Raw genomic sequence first — 16,602 nt, 5'->3', positions numbered from 1 at the left:
AGAAGTGCTTTCTGCTCGCAGGTGGAATCGCAGAGGGCCACTGGCCGCGGATATGAGAAGGCACCTGTGAGATTAACAGCTGTTCAGGAGACCGTACAAACCCGCAGGTGTGACGGACAAGGCAGGCCTCTCCGAAAAGAAACTGGGCCGTGGACCACTAAGAATGCTGTGTGGGAGGAAGGTCACGACTCAGAATGACAAATGGTAACCCCACGATGAACTGACAGAGCAGACCTGCCTAGAGAACTTCCTGGTCCTCCCAGAAGCCACACACATTTGTATTTCTCTGATGCTGCGCAGTGGGCTGGTCGGCTGTGATCTCCCTTCCTTACGGAGAGACCAGGCTGACAGTGCTACGCCGCTTGCCAGGGCTCCACCTCCAGCGCCTTCCCCTCCATGCCAGGCTGCTTCTGCCAGCCGGGTGCAAGTGACACACAGCGGCGTGTGAAGCCACAGGGAGAGCTGCTCGTACACGTAGCTCGGAAAGCATCCCAGGGCCTCCCACTGCAGTCCCTTACTCGATTCCCAGGTCACCTGGGGGTAGGAGACTTCAGCCACCCTGCTTTAAAACATGAGGTGGGGGGAGCGTTGTGGCTCAGTGGGTTAAGCTGCTGGTGGGATGCCTGCATTCCACAGAGTGTGGCTTGAGTCCCGGCTCCTCTGCCTCCAATCCAGCTTCCTGCTAATGTGTCTGAGAGGCAGCAGGTGATGGCCAGGGTACTTGGATGCCTGCCACCCACAGTGGGAGACTGGATGCAGTTCTTTGCTCCTGGTTTTGGCCTGGCTTGGCCTGGGCTGATGGGGGCATGTGGGGAGTGAACCAGCAGATGGAAGCTCTCTGTCTTCTCTGTCTCTCCCTGTCATTCTGCCTTTCAAATAAATGAATAAATATTTTAAAAAACACAAGGTAATATACGGGCATTGTTTAAAAAAAATACAGGTAGGAGGGGTCGGCACTGGGCGCAGCGGGTTAACGCCCTGGCCTGAAGTGCTGGCATCCCATGTGGTCACCGGTTTGAGTCCCGGCTGCTCCACTTATGATCCAGCTCCGTGCTATGGCCTGGGAAAGCAGTAGAAGATGACCCAAGTCCTTAGGTCCCTGCACCTGTGCGGGAGATCCGGAAGATGCTCCTGGCTCCTGGCTTCGGATCGGCACAGCTCTGGCCGTTGTGGCCAATTGGGGAGTGAACCATCAGATGGAAGACCTCTCTCTCTCTCTCTCTCTCTCTGCCTCTCCTCTCTCTCTGTGTAACTCTGACTTTCAAATAAATAAATTAATTAAAAAAATACAGGTGGGAATAAGAACATAAAAATAGTAATTCCACTGTTCAGAGATGAACATTTTTAACATTTTAGTGCACCAAAATACTATGCTTACAGACATTTTCTCTTGTGTATGACATCTTTTCTCACAAAAATGGAATTGTGTTATTCCCACCACTTCAGAACTTCTCATTCCATATATATTATGAATATTTTTCTGTGTCAAATATGCTTCAGCAATATTTTCTCTCATTCCATTAAAAATATTTTATATATATATATATTTAAAGATTTGTTTATTTATTTGAAAGGCAGAGTTACAGAGAGGCAGAGGCAGAGAGAGAGGTCTTCCATCTGCTGGTTCACTCCCCAAATGGCTGCAATGGCCATAGCCAGGCCGATCTGAAGTCAAGAGCCAGGAGCTCCCTCCAGGTCTTCCACATAGGTGCAAGGGCCCAAGGACTTGGTCCATCTTCTACTGCTTTCCCAGACCATAGCAGAGAGCTGGGTCGGAAATGGAGCACCCAGACTCGAACTGGCACCCATTTGGGATTCCGGTGCTGCAGGCGGTGGCTTTACCTGCAGCACCAGTCCCTATAGTTATATTTTTTATTGCAGAAATAATCATAAAATTACATGCTTATTGTAAAAATATTCAAATCCAAACAGTTCAGAAAGTATAGTAAAAAAGTGAAAGTCTTAATCTCAATCTTGAGACATAAGCAGTGTTGCTAAATTTCATATTCATATTTTTCTGTGTGCAGGCTAGACATATGTACAAGGGTACTTCAGAGAAATTAGTGGAAAATGGAATTGAAAGGGAAGTGTTTATGGTGCGGACATTTTGAAATCCATGCGTCATTTTCCCATGCTACACATCTGCCATGAGCTTTCTGCAGGCCCCTGGTGTGTGTGTGTCTGCGGCTTTCCTTCCGTAAAGTGGGCGTATATGCAGTTCTGCAATCTGTGTCCCTCTAGTGCACACGCCTTTTCCTCCCGGTACAGGAGGCCAGAAGCGATCTTTCTCTCAGTCCTGGGGCCAGGAAAACCTGAAGAGACTGAGAAGCAGCGAACCAGCAAGCAGTAGCCACACTAGCCAGTGTCCACGCTGCACCTGAGACCCCACCAGAGAGGGGGAGGCAGAGGCCGCTTGTCCTCCGGGCACAGGTGCTCAGGGCCCACCTCACCTTCCTCAGAGCTCCTGCCCACAGGGATCACCTGTGCCTGCTCAGGCGCGTGTCCTCGCGCTACCACCCCGATCCCAGGGCTGAGGGAAGAACACAGCCATAGAGTGGCCAGCGGACCTTCCGGGGGTGTTTTGAGAACAATGGCCTTTGTTCCTGGTGGGAAGTTGGGGCAGGTTTGCCAAGGGGGCCATCTGGGCACATCCAGGGAAAACCCAGTTCTGCCCAGGGGGCCAAAAGGGAGATGCAGTCATGCCAAAAGCTGTGCTTAAGACGGGAGTGCAGGCTTCTCCCACGGTCCTGTGAGCACTGGGAAGCATCAAGACGGAGGGCAGTGGGGGTGGGCGTGCTTCCTGGACACCCTGCTTCTCAAAGGAAAGGGACAGGCCAATGGGGCTTGCTCTGCCCCAGTGGGTTTGAATGACAGAAGAAGCCTGCTTATATGGGCCGCCTTCCCTCTGCCATAGTGGGCAGAATAATGCCCCCTACACACACACCCCGTGTCCACATCCTCATGTCCGGGACCTGTGACTGTCACCTTTAGCCAGCAGTGGGGGCTTGACAGATGTGGATGCTAAGGGTCTTGAGTTGGGGGTGGTGCATCCCAGGTTATCCTGGTGGGCCTGGTGCCACCCCAAGGGTTCTATTAAGAGGGAGTGAGGGGGCCACAGTCTGAGACTGAGACATGAGGCAGGCGGCCTCAGAAGCTGGAGGAGGCAAGCAGCAGATTCTCCCCAGAGCTACAGAGGGGCACGGCCCTGCTGCCATCTTGACTGCAGCCCTTCTGACTTCCAGAACTCTTAACAGAATTGTCTGAAGCCGCAATTTTATAGTTATTTGTCACAATGGCAACAAGACATCTGATGCACTGTCGCCCAGGTAGAAGAGAAGGGGGAGGGCCGCAGTGTGTGTTTGACATTCCTGTGACATCTGTTGTAGGCTCAGAAGTGACCTTGGCTCAGAAGTGGAACCCCCATGATCTCCAGTCAGGATGGGGGCCAGCATTGTGGTGTAGCGGGTTAAGCTGCAGCCTGTGACGCTGGCATCCTGTGCCAAGAAGCAGTGGGAGGCAGGCCAAGTGCTTGGGTCCCCACCACCCATGTGGGAGACCCTGATAGAGTTCCAGGCTCCTGGCTTTGGCCTGGCCCAGGCCCAGCCCCAGCTACTGTGGGCAGTTGGGGAATGAGCCAGCACATGGGAGATCTTTCTCTCTCTCTGTCTATTTCTCTGCCTTTCAAATACATAAAAATTTAAAACGAGAGAGAAAGGACAGCATTTAATGGAACTATGGCTGTGCACAAAACGTGGAGAGTTGGTGGTGTCTCCAGGACTGCGGTCTGGCTTCTGAGGGAGTGCGTTCAGGGAGCTGTGTACTCGGCAGCAGCACTGAGCGTCCTCCCTGGCTGGGGGCCCTCCTCTTCTCCATCAGGAGCTCAGCTCAGCTCTGCCAGACCCAGGTGGGCTTTCGCCACCCTCCAGGGAGAAGCTGTGACCTTTACTGTTTATAACTGGTGTGTTCTCCAGTGTCTCCAGTATGCTTGCTTCACTCCATTGAAGGCAAGAGCTGATTTCCGTCTGAATGGCAGTCTGTCAGTGCCAGCCCGCGCTGGGGGCCAGGAGCATCCGAGAGGTGGGCAGACTCCACCCTGGCTCACTGAGCATCCGGGTGCCCAGGGGGTGAGATAAGTGGTTCTGACCGAGCAGTGCACCCAGGTGCACCCTGCCACCGCTGTGTCCTTGGTGCATCCTGGTTGGGCCGACACTCCAGCTTTGCCATATCCTTTAATGGCTGAGCTGCTGTCTCGAAATATCTGAGTGGCCTCAGGATCCAATCTCCTCAGGAATGACCTAAAAGCAGTGTCAGGACCAGGGAGTTGCTTCATTTGCATCTGAGTGGAGGCGCCTGGGGGCCAAAGAGGGGAAGCTTTTGTCTCCAGCTTGCCTTGTGCAGAGCCTGGTGGGGGTGGGTGCCTGTGGGGCCCATCCTCCTGGGCCCTCCTAAGGACAGCATGTCCTGATGAGAGGGCGCTGCACCTTGTTCTTGTTAGGGATGAGCGGGGGCTGAGAGGTGTCAACGGGAGAGGCAAGGACACATGGGGACAGGCCCAGGCCACCTCTGCGCTCCCTGGGTTTTGGGAAAGACTGAGCACACAATGTCGGTGAAACCACTGAGGAGCCTGGGTTCCGGGAAGTGTGTTGGAGCAGCAATGAAGGGGCGCAGAACCTGCAGCTGCTCCCAGGTGCTCCCTGCAGCGCCTTCCTCCTCCCCAAAGCGGGAACTAAAATTAGCAGCAGTTGGCAGCCACATGGGGCCAAGTGCTGTCTTGGTGTCCTTGCAGTCCCTGGGGGGTGGGTGCCACCTGTGGTGGTTTCAGAAGTGGGCACTCTCTCCTGCACCACTGGCACAGCCTTTCTGAGGGCCACTACTTGTTAGGAGCCTTGTTCTAAACAAAATGTTTTATTTCTTTGAAAGGCAGACAGGGAGAAAGAGAGCAGAGAGAGAAACTTTGCAGCTGCCAGTTCACAGCCTGCAACAGCTGGGGCTGGGCCAGGCTGGAGCCAAGAGCCCAGAACTCAATCAGGTCTCCCACACAGGTGACAGGAACCCAAGTATTTGAGCTACCACCTGCTGCCTTGTAGGGTGCACATTAGCAAGAAGCTATAATCCGGAGCAGAGGGGCCAGTATTGCGGGTAAAGCCACCGCCTGGGATGCCAGCATCCCATATGGGCGGCAGTTGGTGTCCTGGCTGCTCCACTTCCAATCCAGCTCCCTGCTAATGGACTGAGAAGGCAGTGGATAATGGCCCAAGTGCTTGACCCCTGCCACTCATGTGGGAGATCCAGGTGAAGCTTCTGGCTCCTGGCTTTGGCCTGGGTTAGCTGTGGCTGTTACAGCATCTGGTGAGTGAACCAGCAGATGGAAGATCTCTGCCCCCCTTTCTGTCACTCTGCCTTTGAAATAAATAAATAAATCTTTATAATCCGGAGCAGAGCCAGGACTGGAACCCAGGCACTCCAGCATGGAATGCAGGCATCTCATGCGGCATCCTAAGTGCTGTGCCAAAAGCTTTAAAATGTGCACACACATCCTTGGAATTCATCCTAAGAAGAGATGGAAAACAAGGCTATTCATCCCAGCACAGGTGACAGGCGACGAAGTGAATGCATCATGGGACGCCTGTACAAAAGAGATCTGTTTGGGTCTGGAAGCTGCTGCTGATAGATGTCTATGGAAAAGGCACACTGTCTGCTCTGTGTCGTTAAATGAAGACACAGGCTTCCAAAATAGTACACACCCTCCGATCTTCCTTTAAGAGGAGTCAGTGGGTGCCGTGTGGCACCTGCAGAGACCTGGCTTGGAGACACAGCAGAAACGGGCCTCTTCTGCCCAGAGTGGAGGTGGCCCGCCATCTCCTGGTACACACACCACACGGGGGGTTTCAGCCAGGCACGCCAGGGCAGACAGACCGGGGGCACTTGGGGGGCGTGGCTTCTCCGTTTTTCTCATTCCTAGTGGGGGACATGCTTGGCTCAGCCTGTCAGGCCCCCAGCTTCTTACACCCCTGACCTACACCATCCTAACAACTCCAAGAACTGGCATGTTTACCAAAATCTGTGTGCAGCAAGGCCACGGCTGGGATGGGAGATCTGGGTTAGGATGCAGGTGCCATCTGTCATCCAAGTTCCCACTGAGCCTCTCGGGTGCCTTAGAGGCCCCAGAGGGCTGGGCAGGGGCCGAGACGGGGACAGGTGTGGTCTCTGAGGGCCGCGGCAGAGGGTTTCACATTCCTTCTTTTCTGTCATCGGTATATCCATTTTCCTCCCAGTAAACAAGATTGCTTCCGGAAAAAGAAGACATCAAATGATAGCCTTAGATGAGCTGATTCTGCCTGTCTCAATTCTGTGGTCTCAGTAAGGTTCTTCCAGGTTTTCTCTGGTTGCTTTTCCCCTCAGCTTCGGAGAGTACTGCTGTCTCCCAGTGTGCTCACGGCAGAGATGCTGTGTCCCCTGAGGTCTGTGTGAAGTCGAGGTGTTGCCCACTGCCAGCGCGTGCCTGGGCAGGCTGGCAGGGGGCAGTGGGCAGCAGAGGGCCACCGATGGCCTGGGGCCAGGCCGGGCAGCCACAGCTTGTGGAGAGCACCTCTGGGGAGCTCTGGGATGCACACGTGCAGAGGAAGCATTGAAAAGTCCCTCCTTCTAGTCCTCCCTAAAAGGAAGACAAAAAGTCCAGGGAACCAGCGGCCAGGATCCACAGAAGTTAGGCTCATCTGGGACAGTGCTACCCCTGGGGGCAGAGTTGAGGGGCCCCACCCCCAGGGCCGGCTCCAGAGGCTGGAACACTTGCCTGGGCAGACCCCATGCTTTCTCAAGTGCTCCACCCCACTACTGAGATAACCACCCTTGCCTGAATAATCTGTGGGGAGCCCAGGAGGATGGTGGCGCTGCCTACCCCGGCTGCCCATGTGTGCCCCCCTCCAGCCTTGGTTGCCATGTCCAAAATTCCACCCCAGCTGTGGTGCCTGCCTGGAGAACCTCTGTGAACCTGTCAAAACTCACCTCTAACTTCTCCCTTCACAGTACTGACCTGTGGTGCCTCCTCTGTGGGCCCCGCCCCTGGCCCAGCAGGTGCCAGGTGACTGAGTGACGGGGCCTAAGCAGCAGTAGGGGCCGAGGCTGATGTGTACCGCGGCAACTCACCTGTCGATCAGAAACCAGTTCTCACACATCTGCCTTTTGCTAAAGCATCCTCTTCACCGGCAAGAGAGATTCTTGAAATCCTGCAAGAGCTGACTCAGAGATTTAAACAGCCCAGGCCAGGGGCAGGTATCATGGTACAGCAGGTTAAGCCACTGCTTGCTATACTATATCCATCCCATGAGTGCCAGTTTGAATCCCAGCTGCTATTCGTCCAATCCAGCTCCTTGCTAATGCACCTGGGAAAGCAACAGAAGATAGTTCAAGTGTTTGGCCCCAGCCACCCACGTGGGAAACCTGGATGGAGTTCCAGGCTCCTGGATCGGCCTGGCCCAACCCTTTTTTTTTTTTTTTCCATTTGGGGAGTGAACCAATGGAGGGAACATCCATCTCTCTCTCTCTCTCAACTCTGCCTTTCAAATAAATAAATTAGTCTTAAAAAAATAAATAAATAAGGCCAGGCCATACCCAGTATGGGGCCAGAATCACCTTAAAAAACACTGGAAGTGAACAGCTGTCCCCCACCCCCCACCCCAGGTACACCACTGTGGCAATGAGGCATATTTTCATAGACAATGTAAATACGGCCTACTGTACATCTGCTTAAGATGAAGAGTGGCTTTGCGGGGGCACCTGGTAGTCTGGTGCTACACTTGGACAGTTTACCACTTCGTGACATATGAGAAAGTTGTAACAAAACCAAGGAACAGATTTAGAATTCCTGGACCCAGGTTCCTGGTATTTAAGGTGACGTGAACATGACTCATGCCCCACAGCAGAGGAGACCCCTGATGGATGCGGCTCCTTGGTGGGGTTTGAGACATTCAGATACAGGGCTCATCAGCCAAGGACCCCCAAGAAAAGGATTGTTCTGGGTGCACCTGCCTGGCACCATTTGACTGTCTGTGCTTTCTTTCTGCAGTGCTGGGAGCTAATGAATTGTGCTGGCAGCACCAGGCACAGGGCCTTGGAGAGCAGGGTGAGAGTGGGGCACTTGGCCACCTCATTGGCTGCTGTTCCACATTGTTAAGGTCACTTGATTCCTTCCTTCCTTTCTTAGAAGATTTACTTATTCGAAAGGCAAAGTCACACACACACACACACACACACACACACAGACACGGATCTTCCATTGGCTGGTTCACTTTGCAAATGGGTGCAATGGCCACGGCTGGGCCAGGCAGAAGCTAGGAGGCTGATACTCCATCTGGGTCTCCCACGTGGGTGCAGGGGTCCAAGCATCTGGGCAATTTTCCACTACTTCCCTGAAGGCATATTAGCAGGGAGCTGGATATTGGAAGTGGAGCAGCGGGAACTTGAACTGGCATTCATATGGGATGCTGGCATTGCAGGCAGTGGCTAACCCACTGCACCACAATGCTGGCCCATGGCCACTTAATTTCTTTGCACCTGTTTCCTTCTCTGTAACATGGACTTCATGGGGTTTTAAAAGAGGCTTTCCTAGCTGAATTTGCCCTGAAATGTTTTCTCCTTGTTTGGAAAGTTTCTATGAAACACAGTAAAAGCAGACTAATATGAACGGTAAAGAAAATGAAAAGGAAGGCATGGCTACTGCCCATGGCTGTGCTCAGAGCCTGTGGAGGATGGTGGCTCACCTCTGCCTCTGGACTGGGCTTCTGGACGTCTGGACCGCTCAGTACAGGAGGATCTCCCCTTCACCCCCAGCCCCCGGCACTGGGCCGAACCCACAAAGGGTACCACCAAAGCAGGGTTGCTGGGGTGTGTGAAGTCACATGTAAGCACAATGATGGGACCATGGCTGCAGGAAGGTTTGCACAGGTTTATTTCACACCATGGAGGCGACTCTGCACTGAGTCTTACATTGGTAATGGCTACAGGGACATTTAGGTTAGAAGGAAGCACAGTGGGAAAGTGAGCGCGTAAACGCATTCCCGACGCTCAGCAGCGCCCGGGAGGCACCGGCTGCAGACGCTCTGACATCAGAGGAAAGTCTTGCTTGATACCACCTGCACATCCGGGAGCTCAGTGCCAAGGCTGGCTGGGGGAAGCCAGTGGCAGAGAGCAGAGAGGGGTGCAGCCAGACTGGTGTAACCTGCTGCAGCTCCATGCTTACCAGCCTCTCAGCCCGGCCCCTTGGGCAAGCTCTTCATTTCATAAAAGGAAAAGAAAAAGGTATCTATAAAGCAACAGGCCCGCCGCAGCTGGGTCCAGATGTGGGCCACCGGCCCAGCAGACGTGCAGCATGTCCGTGTCCCTGGTTATGAATAAGGAGTTGGGAAGGCACTAATGTGGGGCTAGCACCTTCCCTGTCCAGTTAATAACAGTTTTTATACTTTGTATATAAAGACTTTCTTCGGCAAAACAACGGTACCTTGAAAATCAAAGCCATTTTGATTGCTTTTGGAAAACAAGGCAAATAGCGCAAGAACAAACATGTAAGAATACAATGGTTAAGAGTGACACAAGTGTTTTGGTCCATACTTTGTACTGGCGTACCCTATGACAGAAGGCTGCATCCCTTTAAATGATAAAAAAGTGCAATACTATCTTCGAACCGTTTCCCCTTCTTGTGAGCTATACAGCCGACTCTTCTGTTTGCCCCAGAGTGGAGAAACAAAAAGAGAAAGACCCACAAACATCAAAGTGGGATTTTAAATCTAACCTATGGGCCAACCTGCAGTGCCCTGACATACCCTCTCCCAAGAAAGTCAGATACTCTTCTTGACTCACAGAGACGAACATTTTGAGGTATCTGTTTTTAATGAGATAGTACCGTGATTAGCTCCCATCTTCACCATCTTTTTCTAAAACCGAGTGTCCCAGGCCGAGTATGGGAAAATCCGGAAAGGAATTCGCTAGGTACGACACAAGGCAACAAAGGCATGGTGACACGCTCTCATCATCTGAGCTGTCAGCCACACATGCGTGGGCCGGTCACTGGGAATGGCTCAGGCCGGTCTAATCATAAATTGGATTCATGGAATCACAGGCCACAGAGCTGGAACAACTTTAAGGATGACTAGTGCATCTATACCTCACTTGGAGCTTCAATCTCCTTTCTGACTTCTCGGTCAAGGTGCTAACTACTATTTAAAAAAATTCCCTGGCATGGGGAATAAAAGGGGGCATCCCACTCCCGTTTAGGACACATCTAATTTTCAGCCACTGCTCTGTGTGCGGGCTAAAACAGGCTTCTGGGTTGAGAGGCCGTTGGTTGGTGAAAACACCAACGGAAACTCCGGTGGGTAGAGCGTGGCTCCCGCTCTAAAGCTGAGCTGAAGTTTAACCACAAACACACATGTTCCCGACCTCAGCAGAGCCAGGGCTCCCTGGCTGTGGCTGCCCCGAGCCCTTTCCACAACTGAATTGAGAAAAACCGTTCACTTCCACTTGCCAAGAGGCACTGGGATGAGCATTTACCACATGCACCACGCTGTGCTCAAAGGATCCGCTACTTGCAAGAACAGGCAAGCTGAGGCCAAGAACAGGGAAGGCGGCGACTGCCGCTTGTGCACCAAAACACGCAGTGCTGTAGATGAGTGCAGCGCAACCCCGTGATGGGTCAGGGTCTTTTCCCAAGTGCAGCAGGTGAGCCAAGCCCGGCCCTGCTAAGGAGGAGCCCGGAAGTCCTTCCAGGACCAGGGCGATGCGTGTGATGTGTCCAGTGCCACCTGCCAGCCTCGCAGAGAGACCACCAATTAGTCACCATGGGTCATCCTCAGGGAACAGTTCTAAACTTCCAAAGAGACAGAAACGCATGCTGGGGCTGGCTAGAGGCTGAACCTCTGCGAGAGCCGCTCCTCGGGCACTGTGTGTTGTACCCTCTCCAGGGCCACGGGCAGCCACACCTCACAGTGTCCAGTTCAGGCTCCGGGACTGTGGCTGAGCTGCTCAACCTTCTCAGGCAACGCCAAGCCCCCGTGGGCCCTGCACACACAGGCGGAGCCCAGCTCTTGGCTTTACCGACACCGTGCCTGCAGCCTGCGGTCATTTCCTTTCCTCCCCTCCCTCAGTTCACTCGGCCACATCTGACGTCGGCTCCGAGGCCCTTTCCTCTCTGAAGCCCCTCCCACGGAGCTGAGGTGCTGTGGGTGGGGCCCTGTGTTCATAACCTGGTGCCACCATCCTCCATCTACCCACGTGTGGCCTCAGCCTGGCCAGAGAATGGGCCTTGGGGGTCTTGTAAGCCTAGTGTCTCTGGCAAAGCCTGGTTCTCCCGAGGGCATTCAACGAGTAGCTCTGGGCTAGAATCTCAAGGCTCATCTAGGGAACTGGGAGCTCAAAATGGCCTTGACTTCTGTTTTACAATCAAGTCATTAAATACCCACCATCACATCAGGAAAAATTTAACCTGTCTTAAATTAGGGTGAAATAACATTTTGGCAGGAAGCTTTCTTTTACTTTAAATTTTAGTAAACATGCTCACTGTCATACAATTAAATTGCTATGAAGAGGCAAAAACAAAGCAACCTCTAATGAATGAATGTTTGTGTCCAGTAACTGTGACATGTAGTTTAGAGCTAGCCTTTTACTTAAAAGCCAAGATTTGGGCTTTAAGAGTTGGTTCGTGCTAAGCAAAAAGAAGTCATACTCTTTAGCAACTAATCTGCACGATGGAGAGGTGACGCTCCCTAAGAAAGGCCAACACTGCAGGCCTGAGCGACTCGCCTGGGGCCTGCGACGCACAGGGGAAGGTGTGTTTTCAGAGCCCCTGACTCCACTCCAGTTTTGCCACTGTGAGGCATGAGTGTAGGAAGGAGTTTATGTGGATGAAAACTGCGATCATCGCCTCCTCATACAGAACCCGCCTACTTATATCCAGAGGGCGGCGGCCACCGCAGTGTCAAATGTGCTTACAGTCAGAGGAACAGACCTGGTTCCAGGGGGCTCCCCGTCTCGAGGCACTGGAAGCTGCTCCTCTCACTCCGGCCATCACGAGGCAATGTTCACAAACATTCTTTAAGATTCTCTTGCTTACACCTTGGCTACGTCTGCCTGCCTGTATGAGTGAAGTGTTTTTCTGCTTAGAACATGCTAGATCTCAAGATCCCTTCCAGTTTTGTGATTTTGTTTCTTTGAATAATTCAAATAATTAAATGAGAACTACGTTATGACCAATTGACTTCAAATAAAATGACATGAGATTCCAGGTACTTAATCTAAAACTATTCTTGCTACTGAGGAAACATGTAGGCAGCTGGAGGCTCCACTAATATTGTCCCTTTGAAGGAACTGTCCCATCAGAGGAACTGAAAACACGCGATTGGTTTTCTCCTGTCAGATAGAGAAGAGCTCTGTGTGTGATGTGTGCAATTTTGTCACTTTCTCCCTGTAGTCACATTAGACATTATTTGCCAGGGCTGCTGTATGCTTAAGTAACAGAGCAAAAAACATACGTAAAGTGCATATCCAACAGAGTAAGACAGGCAGGAGAACAGCTAGGTGCTGGTGCTAACCTTCTCTCCCCATAACACGCCTGGAAGACGCCAACACCGGCAAAGGCTACTCTGCGAGTTAGAAAAACGGTGGAGACACTCCTGCAGAGCTGCAGAACTCACAGTGTTACAAACACGTACGGTTGGTTTGTTAACTCTTTTCGCCAAGTTCAGGTAACCCACAGATGAGGAGAAAGAAAAGGACTGAGCAGTGGACGCATCTGTAGTTTTCAAACCAATGAATGGTTTCAGCCTTTGAGTGAGCCATGGCGATGCCAGGAGTGGGGTGGCCAGAGGGAAGCACAGGGTCCTAGAGCAGAGTGACCACGATGGGGGACCTAATGGGGACAACTGGCCTCCTGAAGGAGGGCTGAGCCCATCCAGACCTAACTCAGAATCCATGCGAGCCTTGCTGGGTGCCTGAGCCTCCACCTCCCCTACTACTGTCACCACCACCCCCAACCCCCGGCTCCGCCCCCCGCCACTCTCTTAAGTTTAGGAAGAGAAAACAGAGCGATGCAGTACTATTACTCATTTCCAACACATAGTTCTCTATTATGTGCAATTCAGCTGCAGGTTCTAGTAATAAACTCAAAATAGATATTCGAATATTTTAAATGTAATTCCCTTTTTAAAGCTCTCTCACAGAGCAATCATGCAGAAAAGACTCAAAGGAGTTACAACAATGGCAAGTGGCAATGGCTTCCTTGTGTGTGTGTGTGTGTGTGTGTGCGTGTGTGCGTGCACGCATGTACACCTGCAGCCTTCCGGTCAGATGGGCTGATCTGCTCTGAAGTCTTGTGATGGCTGTCATGTACCATGGCTGCGTGGGACACACACTGGCCCTGCTGCCCACTGCTAGGCCAGCAACATCATCTCCAGGAAGCCTCCTCCCAGGGCGGCTCGCTTGATTGGTGTGAGGGCTGGTATCCAAGTATGGTTCAGGGTCATTCCCCCAGTTAGATGGCGAAGTCCTGAATGACTGTGAGGGGAACACACTGCTTTCTGGGGAGTGGAGATTGGGAGGATTCTGATTTCACTCAAATACCAGCATCAAAAAACCTCTCTCATCAGAAGTGAACAAGATGCTGTGGACAAGGGCGAGCAGTTGGCCTGTGATTTATCCACAAGGCTTTATTTAGCCTGAAGATCCTCAAGAGACTGATCCGCCTGATGCCGATGGGGTGAGGCGGTGCAGGTGAAGTGCTTGGCACGGGGCAGGCACCCAGCACATGCTTGCTGCTAATTTAAAGCCGACTTTGACAGGTGAAAACAAGAGTTTTCAGAAGGACTTCAAAATCCTGAGTTGAGTTATTACACATAAGAATATTCCACTTTCTCAAGCTTGACTGGATTCCCTTAGAGACAGGAGTTCTTCAGGTTCATTCTCAAGTCCTCTTCTACATCCCCAGCAGGAACACCGCGTGTGCTGTAGGATTTAGTACCTTCATGTCTCAGGTCACATACAGATCAAGTATGAAAGTGTGCAAAGTGTTCTGGTGAAACACATCAAGATAAAATGTCTACAACAGCTAGCTTTGAAGGGGCAGAAGATGCAGGTGACAGGAACAGAGCAGGATTACAATCTGGCAGTAATGTCAAGTTCAGAGATGATGTCACGTGCAAAAACACGCCTTGAGGACACTTATTTTTGAAGCAGGTAGGTTTCTGGGTTTTGTTTTCTTTGTGTTTAAGGTTATGAGTGAGGGGCGTTGTGTCAAAAACACTGAAACATAAGAGGCTCAGGAGGCTCCAGCTGAGTTATCGCTTATCCAGGCACTGATGGTTGAAGCTGAGTTATGTAGTTAGCTACTTCTGTGAGCACAATGGTTGGGAGCAGCTTTTCTCACAGCATTTTTTGTTAATGTGGGCAAGACAGAAAACCTAGGCAGAAACATAACATTTCTACTCGTAAGAACATGAAGGTGTCAGGCATTACAAATGATCTTCAGGTGATTCGAGGAGTCAGTTGCTGACGCCACACACATGGTTTTCCAAATCTCCCCACTGACAAGGACATGGAAGCAGAACCATAATGGCGTGAATGGAGATAAATGGTGCCAGTGCACGTACTCTGGCAGAAAGCAGAGAGGGTGTGGGAGAGGCAGACAGAAAAGAAGACAAAGATGCTGGCCATGTGGTGCGTGCCCAAGTAAAGAAAATACAGCAACTTACGCTCCAGCAACCCACATACCCTGAACGACACATCCTCATCTCTTCCCCACATAAAGCAACAAGGAACATGAAGCATTGGAAAACACAGAAATTAAACACTACACAGATTTTTCAGTATACTCAAAACAAGGTAGCACAGCCAGACTGTATAAACCATTTGTTAAAAAAATATCTTCTTTTATATTGTATGAACAAGTTGGAAGAGGCTCCAGCAAGCACTCACTCACTGTTCACCACTGTGCGTGTCGGTAAATGCAGACTCATCTATGGCCTCGAGTTTCTCTCTTACTTCTCACATGACCGCTTTACTTCACCAGTAATGATCTGGGTTAGAATAACCATTTCTTTAGTAAACACTATCCTTCCGATTCCTGGGAGAGTCATCAAGACACTACTGGGGTCATATCCCACAACTGTAAGCAGAAGAAAATACAGGATGAATACAATTAAATCGTGTTGAGGGTAAGCAATCCTTATAATTGAATTCTTCAACTGAAACATCTGCATTTAACAAGCAACTACATACTATATACAAACAGGATTTCTAAATCTATAGAATGCTTTTTCATTAAGAAGTTCAACATATGCTGGGAAGCATGACAATGGCAACTTGACATTTTGATCCAGCTAGTGGAGAGTGAAAGAGATTGGCCCCATTGAAAGGAGGAAGAAACCAACATATACTGGACACCAAGTATGTGCTGTGTCCCTTGTCCCTTTCATACCTTCTTTTATTTTTTATTTTAGTTTTATTTCTTTAAAGATTTATTTATTTGAAAGTCAGAGTTACACACAGAGAGGAGAGGCAGAGAGAGAGAGGTCTTCCATCCACTGGTTTACTCCCCAGTTGGCCATAATGGCCAGAGCTGTGCCAATCCAAAGCCAGGAGCCAGGAGCCAGGAGCCTTCTCTGGGTCTCCCACGTAGGTGCAGAGGCCCAAGGACCTAGGCCATCTTCTACTGCTTTCCCAGGCAATAGCAGAGAGCTGGATTACAAGTAGAGCATCTGGGACTCAAACCAGCGCCCATATGGGGATGCCGGCACTGCAGGTGGTGGCTTTACCCGCTACGCCACAGCGTCGGCCCCGATACCTTCTCTTTTAATCTTCCTAACAACTCCACAAGATGTCTTGTCAAACGTAGAGGAGGGCTAGCACTGTGGTATAGTGGCACGTGAGTGGCGGGTCCCCAGTTATTCAGGCCGCTTTCTGCTGCTATTCTAGGCACATCATCAGGGAGCTGGTTCGGAAGTGGAGCAGCCGGAACACGAACCCGGCACCCGATAAGGGATGCCAGTACTGGGGGTGGCGGTTTAACCCACAGCACCATAATGCCGCCCACCCCATCCCCTGCTGCCTCTGAGAATGGAATTGGAATGGGTCAGGGAGGCAGAGCTCAGGGCACTGGGTGAGCATGCGCCTCTGTGGTTCTCGGGGAATGACACAGGAGCAGCTCGTCTGTCCTGGGCCTTGGTCATGGCACTGAAACCGTGTGGTCCACCACAGTCCCGGGGAGGCCTTGCATGAACGCTTCTGAATTCTTTGGTCTCGCAGGGAAAAGACCTTGCATGGTACCTGTTGGCTCACTCAAGCCCCGCCTGTCAGTCACTGGCCACCTCCAGCACGAAGCCTTCTGCATAGCACCGTCTAACCTCTGCCCTGCTCTGGCGTAGTTCTCGTCTATGTTACTCTTTGACTGCTGCACGTGGCAGCTATGACTACCTGTCCTTTTAAGAGTATGTCCCCTGTAGACCATTCATTCCCTGTAGACTGGAACCATGTCTTACGCTTTGTGTACAATCAGTGTCTTGAGCCTCATAGGCTAATAGGCTTTCTCCCCGCTAAGGATAACTTTTTGAGCAGTGCCTC

General features: G+C 51.4%; 2 protein-coding genes across 4 annotated transcripts in view; one reads left to right on the top strand and one right to left on the bottom strand.

The window, feature by feature from the left end:
- Nucleotides 1–9,347, top strand: part of DHRS12 (dehydrogenase/reductase 12) — a 33,047-nt gene extending 23,700 nt beyond the window's left edge. The window contains 4 exon segments of the mRNA XM_089303306.1: nt 3,972–4,032; nt 4,135–4,246; nt 5,963–6,198; nt 7,108–9,347. Of these exon segments, the coding sequence (XP_089159432.1) occupies nt 3,972–4,032; nt 4,135–4,246; nt 5,963–6,198; nt 7,108–7,571 (873 nt within the window). The 3' untranslated portion in view covers nt 7,572–9,347.
- WDFY2 (WD repeat and FYVE domain containing 2) overlaps nt 8,925–16,602 on the bottom strand; it is a 193,585-nt gene continuing 185,907 nt past the window's right edge. For 2 of the 3 annotated variants that reach the window (XM_070048896.2, XM_002720738.6), the window contains exon 12: nt 8,925–15,148. In XM_070048896.2, coding sequence (XP_069904997.1) covers nt 15,119–15,148 — 30 coding nt within the window. In that variant the 3' untranslated portion in view covers nt 8,925–15,118. The remainder of the gene's footprint in view (nt 15,149–16,602) is intronic. The other variant, XR_011378806.2, reaches the window with a different exon arrangement.

This window comes from Oryctolagus cuniculus, chromosome 9 (assembly GCF_051225735.1).
Source record: "Oryctolagus cuniculus isolate XC-2025 breed Fujian yellow rabbit chromosome 9, ASM5122573v1, whole genome shotgun sequence".
Classification (NCBI taxonomy): domain Eukaryota; kingdom Metazoa; phylum Chordata; class Mammalia; order Lagomorpha; family Leporidae; genus Oryctolagus; species Oryctolagus cuniculus.
Note: the sequence above shows the minus strand (reverse complement) of the source record. Positions and strands in the feature narration are given on the sequence as shown.